General features: G+C 39.3%; 1 protein-coding gene across 5 annotated transcripts in view; it reads left to right on the top strand.

Annotated features, from left to right (window-relative positions):
• The window catches only part of LOC310898358 (uncharacterized protein), a 222,535-nt gene extending 214,078 nt beyond the window's left edge, over positions 1 to 8,457 (top strand). For 2 of the 5 annotated variants that reach the window (XM_083833281.1, XM_083833288.1), the window contains exons 3-4: positions 6,976 to 7,033; positions 8,397 to 8,457. In XM_083833281.1, the coding sequence (XP_083689407.1) occupies positions 6,976 to 6,999 (24 nt within the window). In that variant the 3' untranslated portion in view covers positions 7,000 to 7,033; positions 8,397 to 8,457. Of the gene's footprint in view, positions 1 to 6,975; positions 8,007 to 8,396 lie in introns of those variants that run through there. The other 3 variants (XM_083833284.1, XM_083833289.1, XM_083833275.1) reach the window with 3 other exon arrangements.
• The last annotated feature ends 7,113 nt before the right edge of the window (positions 8,458 to 15,570 follow it).

Raw genomic sequence — 15,570 nt, forward strand, 5'->3', positions numbered from 1 at the left:
GCTCCAGCCTATCCAGATCCTCCTGCAGAGCCTTCCTGCCCTCGAGCAGATCGACACACGCACTTAGCTTGGTGTCATCTGCAAACTTACTGAGGGTGCACTGGACGCCCTCATCCAGATCATCAATAAAGATATTAAAGAGGACCGGCCCCAGTACCGAGCCCTGGGGGACTCCACTAGTGACCGGCCTCCAACCAGATTTGACTCCATTCACCACAACTCTCTGGGCCTGGCCATCCAGCCAGTTTCTAACCCAGCGAAGCGTATGCCAGTCCAAGCCCCGAGCAGCCAGTTTCTTGAGGAGAATGTTGTGGGGAACGGTGTCAAAAGCCTTACTGAGGTCAAGGTAGACCACGTCCACAGCCTTTCCCTCATCCACCAAGCGCATCACTTGGTCATAGAAGGAGATCAGGTTCGTCAAGCAGGACCTGCCTTTCATAAACCCATGCTGACTGGGCCTGATCGCCTGCTTGCCCTGCAAGTGCCGCGTGATGACCCTCAAGATAATCTGCTCCATGAGCTTCCCCGGCACTGAGGTCAAACTGACAGGCCTATAGTTCCCCGGGTCTGCCCTCCGGCCCTTCTTATAGATGGGCGTCACATTGGCTAGCCGCCAGTCAACCGGGACCTCCCCCGATAGCCAGGACTGCCGATAAATGATGGAAAGCGGCTCGGCCAGCTCCTCCGCCAGTTCTCTCAGTACCCTTGGGTGGATCCCATCCGGCCCCATCGACTTGCGCACATCCAAGCTCCGTAGTAGGTCGCCAACCATTTCCTCATGGATAGCGAAGGCCACATCCTGCTCCCCATCCCCTTCCACCAGCTCAGGGCACTGGGTGTCCGGAGAACAATCGGTATTGCCGCTAAAGACTGAGGCAAAGGCGGCATTAAGCACCTCAGCCTTTTCCTCATCCTTAGTAACTAGGTTTCCCCTCGCATCCAGTAAATGATGGAGATTCTCCCTAGTCCTCCGTTTCGCGTTGATGTATTTGTAAAAGGATTTTTTGTTGTCTTTAACGGCAGTAGCCAGATTGAGCTCCAGATGAGCTTTGGCCTTTCTAATTTTCTCCCTGCACAGCCTCGCTACATCCTTGTAGTCCTCCTCAGTGGCCCGCCCTTTTTTCCAAAGATTATAAACCCTCTTTTTTCTGCTAAGCTCCAGCCGCAACTCTCTGTTGAGCCAGGCCGGTCTTCTTCCACGCCGGCTCATCTTTGGGCACGTGGGGACGGACCGCTCCTGTGCCATCACGATTTCCTTCTTGAGGAGCGCCCAGCCTTCCTGGACTCCTCTGCCCTTCAGAACCGCCTCCCAAGGGACTCGGCCAACCAGCGTCCTGAGCAGCTCAAAGTCAGCCCTCCGGAAGTCCAAGACAGCAGTTTTACTGGTCCCCTTCCTGGCCTCGCCAAGAATAGAGAACTCTACCATTTCGTGGTCACTCTGCCCCAGACAGCTTCCGACCACCACATCTCCCACCAGTCCTTCTCTGTTTGTGAAGAGAAGGTCTAGCGGGGCACCACCCCTGGTAGGTTCACTGACCAGCTGCGTCAGGAAGCTATCTCCCACGCTCTCCAGAAACCTCCTAGACTGCTTTCTCTGTGCCGTGTTGTGTTTCCAGGATATGTCCGGGAAGTTGAAGTCCCCCACGAGGACAAGCGCCGATGATTTTGCAACTTCTGTCAGTTGCCTATAAAACTCCTCATCCGTCTCCTCATCCTGGTTCGGCGGTCTATAGCAGACCCCCACCAGGATGCTAGCCTTGCCGGCCTTCCCACGGATCCTAACCCACAGGGATTCAACCTTATCATTCCCAGCCTGGAGTTCCACAACATCAAAAGATTCTCTAATGTAGAGAGCCACGCCACCACCCCTTCTGTGCTGCCTGTCCCTCCTGAAGAGCCGATAGCCAGGCATTGCAGCACTCCAGTCGTGGGAGCGGTCCCACCACGTCTCCGTGATGGCAACCAAGTCGTAGCCTGCCTACTGCACAATGGCTTCCAGCTCCTCCTGTTTGTTACCCATGCTGCGTGCATTAGTGTAGATGCACTTCAGCTGGGCCATCGCCTTCTTCCCCGGCCTAGCCATTGTTTCCCCCGGCACAGCTCCAACAAGCCTTGTTTGAGCCCCGTCCCCCTTCTTACCTAGTTTAAAGCTCTCTCTATGAGCCCCGCCAGCTCCTGGCCTAGGATCCGTTTTCCCCTTGGAGATAGAGACCCATCTGGGGCCATCAGGCCGGGTGCCGAGTAAAGCTCCCCATGGTGAAAAAACCCAAAATTTCTATGCTGGCACCAGCCTCTGAGCCACCTATTAACCACATGAGCTTTCCGTGTCCTCTCCGTGCCTCTCCCTTCCCCCGTAGGGATAGACGAAAACACCACCTGCACTCCCGCTCCCTCCACCAATCGTCCCAGTCCCCTATAGTCCTGTTTGATGGCCCTGAGGCTTCTCTTTTCAACATCATCGCTGCCAGCCTGGACTATCAAAAGCGGGTAATAGTCAGAGGGGCGAACCAGGTTTGGAAGCTTCCTGGTAACGTCTCTGACCCTGGCCCCAGGGAGGCAGCAGACTTCCCTATGTGTGGGGTCAGGCCGACAAATAGGGCCCTCCGTTCCCCTGAGGAGGGAGCCGCCCACAACAATCACCCTTCTTTCTTTCTTGGTGGAGGCAGTCCTGAGGCGTGGAGTCAACTTCCTCACCTCAGGCATCCTCCTGGGTAGGCTTCCTACCTCATCCTCACCCACGGGTCTCTCGAGCCCCAGGGCCTCAAACCTATTGTTCAAGGGCACCTGGGAAGGCGGTGCCGGCAGGGGAGGGCATCTCCTGCGAGGTCGAGCAGGGACCTGCCTCCATTCCTCCTCAACTCGCAGGTCCCCTCCCTCTGCCCGATGGCAACAGGGCAGGGGGTCCACCCCCCTTTGGGGCGTCTCACCCTGGTCCCTCTCCCTCCGGTCCTGCAGGGAGTTGCTCCACCAGTCTATCTCCCGCTCGCACTCCCTGATATCCCTCAGCCTCTGCACCTCCTCCTTGAGCTCCGCCACCATGCGGACCAGGTCGTCCACCTGCTCGCACCTCACGCAAGCAGTCTCCCTGCCTCCCGCCGATGGCAGCAAGAGGCTCATACACTCCCCGCATCCGGAGACCTGAACTGCCGCATGTTTGGACGGGCAGTCGGTCTGGGTGTGCACTGACTTCCTAGAGAAGGCACCGTGCCTGGTGGAGACCATTGTAGCCCAGCTGACAGGAGAGTGCCGTTAGAGGAGTTGTCCCTATGGGCAGGTGTGAGCGCTCCGCCCTGCCTGCGCCAACTGCCTCGCTAACTGCCGCGTCACTCCCTGTTTGCCGGCCCTGGTCGCCGCGCTCCTGGTCGCTCGCGCTCCCTAAGGACTGCCTTTGAATGGCCGGGGGGAGGAGCTGTCGCTGACGCTGCTGGCCCCGCCTACGCCTCGTCAGCCTCCCTCACGAGGGCTGCCGGTGCCTGGCGGCTCCCTCACGTAGGCTCGATGCCCGAAAAATAGCCCTGCCTGTCCCGATCCCGCGCTCCGCTGCAGCACGCGTCTGCCCCGGAGCCGGTCGCCTCGGCATGAATTTTCATTCATGTGGAAGTGCTATTAGGATTCCACAACCATTCTACTCCTGCTTGCCACATAACTTCTGCTGGCAGACCGGGAAAGAAAAGCTAACAGTGAAGACCTCATTGTACTGTAGAAATTACCCAGACTGTAATGTATTTTCAGCATTTTCAACTGACCTTACAGCGGGGGAAGGAATTAGATATCCCATTGAAGTACCTTATTCTGAATTCTATTATTCTATACTTAAATAGTTCCTGGAAGAACAACAGAAACTGGAACTCTCCTGAAGCCGTTCTTACTCACTCAGGAAGCTATAGATTCATCCCTTAAAATCTGTGACCAAGTGAGAGAAAATGAACTAAATGCCAGCTTTCCTTACCTGTTTACAGAATTAAGTGCCAGAAAAGGCACTTATTTACTATGAGGGTGGTAGAGCACTAGAACAAGTTGCCCAGAGAGGCTGTGGAGTATGCTTCGCTGAAGATATTCAAAACCCACCTGAATGAGATCTTGTGCAAGGTACACTAGGTGACCTTCTTGGCAGCTGGTTTGGATTAGATGATCTCCAGAGGTCCCTTCCAACCTCAATCATTCTTTGACTCTGTGATTCTGTGAAAGTAAAATTTCTTAATTGGGTGGTATGTTTATGTAGTAACGATATTATCTTCCTATGAGAAGGGGGAACATAGCTTTGGCACACAGACTCTTTTTGTATTACTGTTAATAATGTAATAAATTCTATGTGTAATTAAAACCAACCAAAACCAAAACAAGACCCAAACTGTAATTAATTTTAAAATATAATTATTTTAAATATAAATTCTGATTAATATCTTAATAAATCATTTCATTAAAGCATTTTGGATTTAAAATTACTTCTAATTTCAGCATCATGCCACAGCTCAAATTGATTCTTTTAATTATTAAAACAAAACAAAACAAAACAATAAAAACTCTATAAGCAATCATGGTAGCTTCCGGTTAATATTTATGCCATCAATTAGTAAAGTAAATGCCACTCTTTAGGAAAGTAAATAATGATTATTAAATTTTGGCAAACATGAAAAACATGGAAACTATAATCTGTTGTTTCAAAATGTTTTAGTGGATAAGCAAATTCACCATTTAGTAAAATTTGCCTTGACTGCCCTGTGTTTTTATCTTTGGTAATATATCTGTTCCTAACATAACAGGAATCTCATGAAGTTCATCAAGGGGAACTGCAAATTCCTGCACCTGGGTTGGATAATTTCATATTCTTGGACAGGCTGGTGGTGTTTAGATTTAAACATTTAAAAACAAAAACAAACACAACCAACTTTTTTTACTATGAGGGCAATCAAATACAGTAACAGATTGGCTAGAGAAGTTGTGGATGCCCCATCCAGAAAGTGTTTAAGGTTATGCTGAATGGGGCTTTGAGCAACCTGGTCTGGTGGAAAGTGTCCCTGCCCATGTCAGGAGGGTTAGAACTAGATGATCTTTAAGGACCATTCAAACCCAAACCATTCTATGATGCAGAAACTGACTGGACATGTCTCTGAAGTACCTGCTTGAGTTTTCCTTGCTTTGATCAGGGTGGTTGGACTAGGTGATCTAAAGTGTATTCCAATCTCAACTGTTCAGTAATTCTGTAATATAGGTGTCTCTGAGCATATACAGCCCCAAATTTATATTAAGAAATTAATATTTTATTTTATTTTATTTTTAACATTTGTGTATTGGCACATATGTACTGCAATTTGAGATAATTTGTATATATATTAGCTAGATTCAACTCATTATGTAATAAGAGATATGAGATATATAGATTGAGGTATTCTTTCATGTATATCTTTTTGTCTTTGTTTCTTTTTGTTGGATGTGCTGACTTTTCAGTCCCCAGTTTGATATCCTAGGAACTACCTAACTACTTCTGCTAACATTACAGAAATACTTCAGTTTAGAGACTAAATTAAGATATTTCAAATCGATTGTCATATGGTTCAGTACGTTATCTTTCTGAGTGTGGATAACCTGTGCTTGATCTTACCAGCTAATAATGTCTATCAGACAATAATGTCAATATTGAGATGAAACCCCCCCCACCTATTTCCCACTGGATGGACAGTTTTCAAAATGTATTTGACCTTTCTGATAGATGTTCTTCCCACTTCTGTTTGTACAATTACAGGTTGGCTACATTGAGTGAATTATTCACTACAAATAGTTTGTCCCACATAGTCTTAAACACATTGAGAAACTAAACTTCTATTGGGGACAATTATGTAGCAAATAGTTTTTACCATCAGTGAACATTCCGTGCTACCCATATGGTGGAGCATCTGAACTTTATAAACTCTGGAATCATAATGCATATTGTTCTTTCTGACAGTGCAAAAGGGAAAATAACACATCAGCCTTCAAGTGTCTAATTGAACAAGCAGTTCATTAACTGAGGCCTTGGAAAGGCATGAACCATGGCTGTGACAGGACATGGTTTGATTGAACACATATAAGAAAGTGGATTGAGAGAGAGGTCTTTCCACACCATTTTGTAGTAAAGCAGTGACACTCAAAAATGTAAATTATATATTGATAACATACAATTGAATCTACATCTAGTCATCCCAAGATTAGAATATCTTCATACCTTTGATAATTTTCCTATCTTGTTGCTCACCCTCCTCCATCTCTGAATGATTTTAAAGAGAAATGAGCAAAATCAGACCACTAAACTAAATAAACACACTGATGACTTCCAGTCATATGTCCACTGAAGGAAAAAAATCTTCCTAGAGAGACAGTCAAGTCCTAAAACAAATACTTTCATTTGGAATATGAAAAGTGCAAAATTTTGAGATTGCATCAAATCCTTCTGCTGAAGACATCTTTCAACCATCTTTAATTCCTTTTTGACTCTCATCTACTTAAGCACCAAGTGTTCTGCTTCATCGTTATGATATTTAAATGTATTTTTGCTACATCTCCGTATTACATTTTCTGAACAGATCTTGGAATTGCATTCTGGTATGTCTCGCTTGATTTTATTTTATTTTTCTTTGTATCTTGAGAGGAGAATTGACAGCATATGGTTAAGGTTGCCTGAGATGTATACCTTCAGAAAGATTGAAGCTTTTTTTTTTTTGTTTCACACTTTCACACGTCATTTTATTGTTTTTTGTCCCTTGTTCTGGATTATTATTATTATTATTATTATTATTATTATTATTATTATTATCAAGTCTTCTGTATGACCAGTTCTTCAAAGGAAGTTGTTTAAAACATCCAACTTTGTTGGAATTGCTATTATTCATCTCATATTTTACAATTCTACTTGCAGAAATGCACTCACCAATAAGGAATGTTGTTCATTTCAAAGTTTTGAAAGTGTTTACCCAGCCCCCCTTCTTTTTTTTTCCCCAGCAAAGAACATTTCCATTCCTTTAAGACACAAAGACACTGTTCTACAGAGTATACCAAGGTAAGTTCTGTTGCTATTTTGTAGCAAGTAAACATATATTGACTTTTTTAAGTCAGTATTAAGCTTATTGACTGGAGGATTTAATATTTACAGTCTTTTGCCAGAATCAATATGATGACCTTAGGGGGAAAAAGAAAATGTCTTTGAGTCAACTAAATAACAATATTTTCTATTTGTGCCTGAAACCTGCTGATATTTAAATATATCTACACTAAAAAATTTGGAATGTAGCTACAGTTAACAAATCATCATTCTTTTTCTCCTGGAACTCATTTTTTTTCAACACAAAAAATGCTATTTTTGAAAAAGTCTATGGCACTTGCTAATACTGTTTGATGTTTTAAGTCCTTTTTTTAGAGACAACTGATGTCACTTGTGAGTCCCGACTCAGAGAAATTCTGAGCAATTTTTAGCAAAAACACATAGAAATCTGTGTAACAAAGTGACAGGGTACTTGTTTGATAATTGTGTGCTCACATAATAGTGTATAAATACCAATTAGTTATGAATTTATTTTGGGTTAATACTCATTTTATGTATATTTTCATAATTTGAATAGTATATATATTTTTAAGTTTTGTTTTACTTTTTGTATTAATCACTTTTTTCACCTTTTATCTTAGAGATTCTGAACATTATGGATGACAGTGGGGAAATTTGTCCAAGAAGCCCAAACTGAGGAAACTGAGTTTTAAGTTTTTTTTTTTTTTTTTGTAGGATGCCAAAATCTAAATATTTTTATAAGAGCATCTGACTAATTTTCTATTTTATAATCAACTGTTTGTAGCTAAATATATTCATGAAAACATTAATAAAGATACATCTTAATTTGCAAGAATAATGGAAGAATCAGTTCAAATGCTTATTTTTAATGTATGTAAATGATTTAGCTGTGGTATTCTCTCTATTACACAATAACTGACTTTTTAATGTACTGGATAGAATACCTTTAAGAAAAAAAAAATAAAAATAAACCCCCCTCCCCCCCTTTTTTTTTCAAGTTGAAATTATCTATTTTCTTATTACAAATCCCCCCAAATCTCTTGGGATGAAAACGGAAACAAATGAGCTACAGATATGTCAAATGTCAATGTCACAAACTCTATGATGCCCTAAATGCTTATTTACTCTAAGAGAAAAAAAGAAGGGAGAAGGGACATAGCACCTGTAACAACCCATGGTACATGTGCTGTTGCTGAGATACAGTTTATTTTTTAAAGAAAAAAAAAGTCAGTGTATAGTACAAACTCTTGTTCTGTGTTACAAGACAAAAATAGCTCCAACATGAAAAAAAATATATATATATTGCTCACTTTTAAAAATTCTCTTTCTTTTGTTTTTATTTTTTTAATATTTTTCCCAGTGGATGCACACGTATTTGTCTTGGTATCTTTATCTAAATGATGCCAAAAGGAATTCACAGGTACATTTGATTTCAACACAGCATGGAATAAAAAGTGAAAACATCATCATCTCTGTGTTTCTCTCTAAGCGCATGAGTACACAGACTTAGCACTTTACTCATTTTTTGTTTGTTTGTTTGCTTGCGTGTTTTGTTGTTTGTTTGTTTTGCCTGATCACCTGTCTTTGCCTGTCACCTGTTTCTTCTACCTCTCACGCCTGTTTATGGACTGGTTGCTATCTTTACTCACCTTTTAGTCACACATGACCTTAATAAAGATGAGTGTAAAAACTGAAGAACAGCTGTACAATGTCACGTGAAAAGTTAATCTAGTGAAAGGTGTCTTTATGCTGACTCTGGCAATGACCACTAGCAAAGAGTGATAGAGTGGCGCAGCCACGTGGTACTCTCCTTTGTAGTATCCCACTGTTTTTGGCACTTCTTAGGCCAGAAGTATTTACTTTCTTCTGGAAACTCTGAAACTCTCCAATTTCCCTTTACATGTGTTATTCTAACCTGACTTTTGATCCTACATAATGTAAATTACTACAAGATAAGCAAGTACTGTTTCTTTCAGATGCTCTGCAAAAGCTCTACAAAGTTCTGAATATTATAAACTGAACAGTTGGATTAAAAAATCTTTTTTTTTTTTTTAATTACTATTCTTATGTTAAACAGACAACATTTCACTTGCTGTTCCGTGATTGTTATACAAGTTCCCAAAATAGCTGTCTCATACTTCATTGTCTTAAGCTGTTTCTGTGATCTGTTATTTCACTTATTTCTCAATGAAGAGATGAGAAATTTTTCTTGCTAGGTGCATCCCTCCCAAAAAAGACAAAGTAAGTTTAAATGTGTGATTACTGCGTATTTTCTTCTTTCTTTCTTCCTTTCTTTCTTCCTTTCTTTCTTCCTTTCTTCCTTCCTTCTCTCTCTCTCTCTCTCTCTCTTTCTGTACATAGAAGAGAAAGAGGAATATCATGAAACCTACTTTTTTTTTTGGGGGGGGGGGGGCAAAAATTTCCTCTGAATGCCTAAGAAACCATGTTTTGATTTCATTTTATTGAACTTTTCCCTTGAAAAACTGAAATATATCTGTCATGTGGCAGTATACTAATTGTCATATTTGAAATATTTGCTAAGAAATATAAAATATTTTCAAACAAATACTAACATTTTTTTTTTCTCTTGCTACAGAGAAAAACAGTCTTTTATAGTGAAAAATATTCTTCCAAAAAAAGAAAACTTGCCTCTTAGGCTATATTTTGAATGTTTTTCATCAATTGCATATATCTTTATTTCAGATAAAACTTTTAAAGATCACATTAAATGTGCAACATAAACACAAGTTGAATTGCATTGTCTTAGGGAAGAGATTTGCCCAATTACATTAAGACTTAGAGCTTCTGTAAATAACAGTCAAATTCCATAGCAAAAGCACCTTGAATTTAATTTTAAAGCTATATTCTTATGGTGGTTTTACCCAGCTGGGCAGCTGAGCTCCACCACAACCGCTCTCTCACTTTCCCTCCTCTAAGGGAAAGGGAGAGAAAATACGATGAAAAGGGCTCAAGGGCTGAGATAAGGACAGGGAGATCACTCAACAATCATCGTCACAGGCCAAACAGACTCAGCCTAGGGAGATTAATGTGGTTTATTACCTATTGCTAGCAAGCTAGAGCAGTGGGAAACTAAAAACAAACTAAATCACTTCCCCCCTCTTCCACCCTCTTCTACCTCCTCTCCCTGAGAGATGCAGCAGAATGGGGAATGGGGGCTGTGGCCAGTCCGTCAAGCTTTGTCTCTGCCTGTCCTTCGTGGTCATTCTCTTCCCCTGCTCCAGTGTGGTGTCCCTCCCACAGGATGCCGTCTTTCCCAACCTGATCCTCTGTGGGCTTCACACAAACGGCAACTCTTCAAGAACTGCTCCAAATATGGGTCTGTACCACAGGGTCCGTCCGTCAGGAGCAAAATTCTCCAACATGGGTCTCCCATGGGTGGCAGCTCCCCCCAGATCCTGTGCTCCTTCATGGTTTTCACTCCATGGGCTACAAGTCTGGCTCGCTTTGGCAGTCGCTATCCATAGGCCACAGCCTCCTTCATGCCAGATCAACCTGCTCCACCTTGGGCTCCTCCATAGGCTGTAGCATGGAGATCTGCTCCACAATGGTACACCATGGGCTGCAGGGTGACAGCCTACTCCACCGTGGACCTCTCCATAGGCGACAGGGGAACTTCAACTCTGGCAACTGGAGCATTTCCTCCCCCTCGTTCTTTCACTGACCTTGGTGCCTGCAAGGCTGTTTCTCACTCTTCATTCTCTGAGCTGCTGTTGTGCAGCAGATTTTTCCCTTTTCTTAAACATGGTCTCACAGAAGTGCAAACAACATCACTTATTGAGTTGGCTTTGGGCAGTGGTCAGTCATTTTGGAGCCGGCTGAAACTGGCCCTTATCTAATGCGTGGCAGCTTCTGGATTCTTCTCACAGAGGCCATCCCTGCAGTCCCCTACTACCAAAACCTTGCCACGTAAACCCAATACAACTCTCATATCAGAGATCTCTTCCTACAATTACATGCAGGAAGACTTCCATGTTTTCATGAACAGGTATGTGAGTTTGTCTCTGCTTCATTTCAAAAACAAACAAACAGAATACAAACCAAACCAAGCCAAAAACAAAAACAAACAAACAAACAAAATTACAAACAAACAAACAAAAAAACCACCACCACTACCACAAAAAAATCTGTGGTTATTATTATTCTAAAAAATAAAATATAATAAAAAATGTCATTTAAAAGAAATGCCAATTAAGTCAACAAGGCGTACCTCTGAACCCAGTTACTCTTACAAATATCTGAGGTTCTCTTAGTCACTCAGATCCATGTTATATAGTATCCTGTAACAGTGTAAGTGCATGTCATCTCTCATGTTGATGTTTTGTAACCAAAGCAAATTTAGAATGATGTTTTCAGTGGATACTGTGATACAAACAAAACGCTCAGTGCAAACAGGTTGTGTTTATACCAGTACTCCTGCCTTGTGGTGAAGTATCATCCAAGTACATTGGGGTGTAGTATAATCCAAGTATACATTGAACAAGTATCTTGCAAAATATTTGCTTTGTATCTGTTTTCTGTATCTTCATATGCCTATTTTCTGATAGCCTGAAAATAAAAAGACCATATGTGCAAATGCAGGTATGACTCTATTGTAACAAAAACTTCCGAACTCTCAAATAAACAAAAAAGTAGAAAGCATGTCAACATATCTTAAATCTATGTTTTGCTGTGTGCAGTTTTTGCTTGTTTGTTTGTTTGTTTTCTCCTTGAATTTTTCATTGTATTTAGTTCAAGAGAAGACTTGGTGAAAAACAAGATGTGGATATTGATGTACATCATATCCTTTACTGTGCAATCGTTTTAACACAGACTGTCTACTGTTCATGATAAAAGTTAAGAGCTATTGAAAGGTGCTTAGCACCTCTTGTGAACAGTCTGAGTTTGACAAAAAAAGAAAAAAAAGAAATACAATTGTTTCTCTGCCTCTAGACAGTTCATTTAAGACTATTATTCATTGTGTATCTGTGGAAAGAAGTTTGGTTCAAAACTGAGTGATTAATTATTGCCTGATTTAAAAAAAAAAAAAAGTATAGGAACTTGTCCATGTTGTCTGGACAAGCATCGACCGTCAGCAATTCCCTAATTTTAACAGTTTGTGTTTTCTCATTTTTTTTTCCTGTTTTTTAAACACATAAGGATTGCCTAAAAGGACTGAATAAACAAAGGAGAGGGGAGGAGATGGGAGGGGAGGAGATGGGAGGGGAGGGGAGATGGGGAACTAGTGGAAGAAGAAAATCAAACAAAACAGCCATCATAAACTAAGGAGGGGCAAAATGAAAATGAAGGCAAATATGTAAGCACAGTCTGAAAAATAATAATAAAAAAGAATAGACATCACATAATTAATGCTTATTAATGATATGTGCAACAACTATACAAAAATGTAAGGTGATGACATTAGAAAAGTAAAAAAAAAAAAGTCTCTGAATGCATAGCTTTTATTGGAAACGAAGGCTGAACTCTCATTAAAGTATTATGAACCATTGAAAAATAAGAGCTATATCAGTTGCAGGTGCTTCAGTGAATTTTCAGTTGTTTTTACGAGATATATTTTGATGGGATTATTTGAGATAACTTATTCAGTTTCTCAAACCTAAGGACTGAAATGTACAATATTTTAACTGGGAATATCAGTCACCTCTGATTTGAACACTAAGATACTAGACATAATGAGATGTTATAGTTGATACTGAGAAATAAATTAATGCACTCAGTAGAAATATATTTACAAAAATAACAAATGAGTGAATGAATGAATGGATGGAAGAGAACTTCAATCTGTCATGATCTTTTTGCAGAAGAATACATATGTTATGATGGTTTACAGGCACTCTCTGCTCAAGTAAAGCACTAGACAAACTGTTCCGATTTTGTGTATGTTGAAATAATGGCTGGACAGACATGAACTGTAATGTTTCTCAAATGATGGGAGAAATTTAAAAATTTACAAATTCTTCTATCAAATTGCACAGTCCTCTCATGCAATAGTTGAAATTCATATTCATATTTAGATTGCATGTCTGAAAAAAGTTATTGTGAGGTGTATAAGCAAGAACTTGGTTGCAAATTACTAATGGCAGCTGTTTAGCAACTATTCTATTTTGGAAATGATCAAGGGGAAACTTCAGCTGTGTTTTACCATTGATCATCGCTTAATGAGTAAAGTCAAAGGTATGCAATTTTTATCCAAAATATAGTTTAAATTCATGACTGTATCCTTGTATCATTTAAAGTGTTTTCATAATTATTATTGCAAACAATAATTTTTATAGAAGTTGAGCAGATATAAATACTTCCTATAAAAATATTCACATTTAAGTAATGTTCATTCTATTATCTGTTGTATTTTCTTCACATTAATAATTTAACATTGATATAAATTTTTGAAAATATTAATCATAACCAAATATAAAGGAATGTGAGAAGAAAATGAGCTTTGAATTTACAAATGCAAATTCATTTAATAAAGCATTGCGCTAATCCTATCAGAGAGAAAAAGAAAAACAAACTTTAAAACCTACTTCTCAACACAAATTACTCAACATATTTTGGATTTTGAATTTTAGATTCTTGCAGGAAACCTAGTTTGAAAGCAAGTTATATGTCAATACTTACTACTGGTAAAAACACAGTAAATAATTTTAACAATGAATATATTTAACTGAAAAAAAACTCTCTGCATGAAAGGAGGAAGGATTAATTGCATAGATAGAATGTTTTATTTATTTATTTTTCCCAAAATTTATATTTATCTCTATGATCTTGATATCACATGTTATTACCATTTTTCTAGGTTTGATTAAAGTCTTGTAACTTAAGGAAATCAATAATGAAACTGTTCTAGAGATAATAATGATTATTTAGGACCAATACTAATACCGTTACTCTGTAGCTGGTAAGGTTAAGGATACTTAGAACTCAAGTTGTCCATGAATAAACTCAGCATAAGCATCTGTTAATTGTAGAACTACTACACAAAGCATTAAATATTATCTCTGAACCCTGAAAGTGTACAGCCTAAGACAACTACTACATGTAGATTGGCTATTAGTACAAAGTAAATCATGGGAACATTATAAATGATAAATTAACAGGACAGCTTTATACCTTTCTGGATCATACTGGCATTAAAAAAAATAAATACAAACAAAATACCATTAAATACAGAAACTCTAGATTTCCTTTTATTTGGTCACACCTGGTCATATTTTCCCTTCCAACTTGAAAGATGCAATCCTAAATTTCATAACCATGATTATAAAGGAGTTTTGCATGACCAGGATACTATTATCTTTTTTCTACGTATTTTTAATTTTTTTTTTCTTTTTTCTCCATGTGGCCAAAGCTCACCCTGTCTTCTGTTTCATATGTGACCAGATTAGAGTAGATCAGAAAATACATATAAATAAAAAATCTGTAGGTAGGTCATACATACACAAAATTAGCTTTCATAGCTAATGAAACCAGGCTATGTTCTTGAAATACCCTCATCTTCTTCATGAGGAGAAAAAATACACCATTTATATCATTTTAGGAAAGTAAAAGAAACCATCTATGAATTGTCTATGTCTATCTTCAAACAAAAAGATTCATAATTATTAGAAGAAACCAAACTTAAGTAATATAAAAACTGTAGTGCTGGCTTATTACCACATATAAATAATAACATAGCAGAAATTTGCAATTATATTGTACAGCTGAATGAAACAAAAAACAAGTAACAAAAGCATTTAATGTATGTATGCATCACTGACCCTTGTGTTTATATTAAATCAGAAGAGATAATGATTCTCATTCATAAAAGCTGAAAAGGCCACAGGGAAAATGGAGCAACACAATAAACCAGATAAAAATGTCAAAATTAAATTAAACGCTAAAGTAAAAATAAGCAGTTATAATATTAACAATAGAAATCCATAACGTTACTCTTAGCCTGAAAGCATTTACTGGATCTTTTTATTATAAAAAGAAATAAAAATAAACTGAACTATTTTGTGATCAGTAGTTTGTGCCACTACAGATTCAGCTAAATGTGAACTGCAAACAGAAAGGGAATTTTATATTTGGTAGAATGATACTGTAAATGTCATCTGAAAATAAGTTTAGGTAAAATCAATTTTAAGCTCTATATTTTATAATTTTATATATTTTATAACCTTTCAAAAACTTGCAGTTGAATTTCCAGATCCCTGCAACCAAACAGAAGAACAGAAAACAAATACTTTATATCTGGCTCTTTTAAATAAGAGGTTATTTGTAAAAGATAATAGGGACAAGTCATTAGAACTTCTCTTTTAACATCTTACTTATTTCCAGCTGCATTCACTTGGTATTAGTGAAACTTCAATTGGTAACAGAATCAGATTTATGAGCATGATGGCTCATAAACCCCACTGAATATATGAATGATTTTTGTCTCTTCTAAGGTCAATTTAAAGATTTTTTTTTAGGTTATATGAGAGGTGACTGTCCATTTAAATTTAAGTCTTTCCTAATGTCTTTTTTCCTTGGGA

Source organism: Anser anser (genome assembly GCF_964211835.1).
Source record: "Anser anser genome assembly, chromosome: 4".
NCBI classification, from domain to species: Eukaryota; Metazoa; Chordata; class Aves; order Anseriformes; family Anatidae; genus Anser; species Anser anser.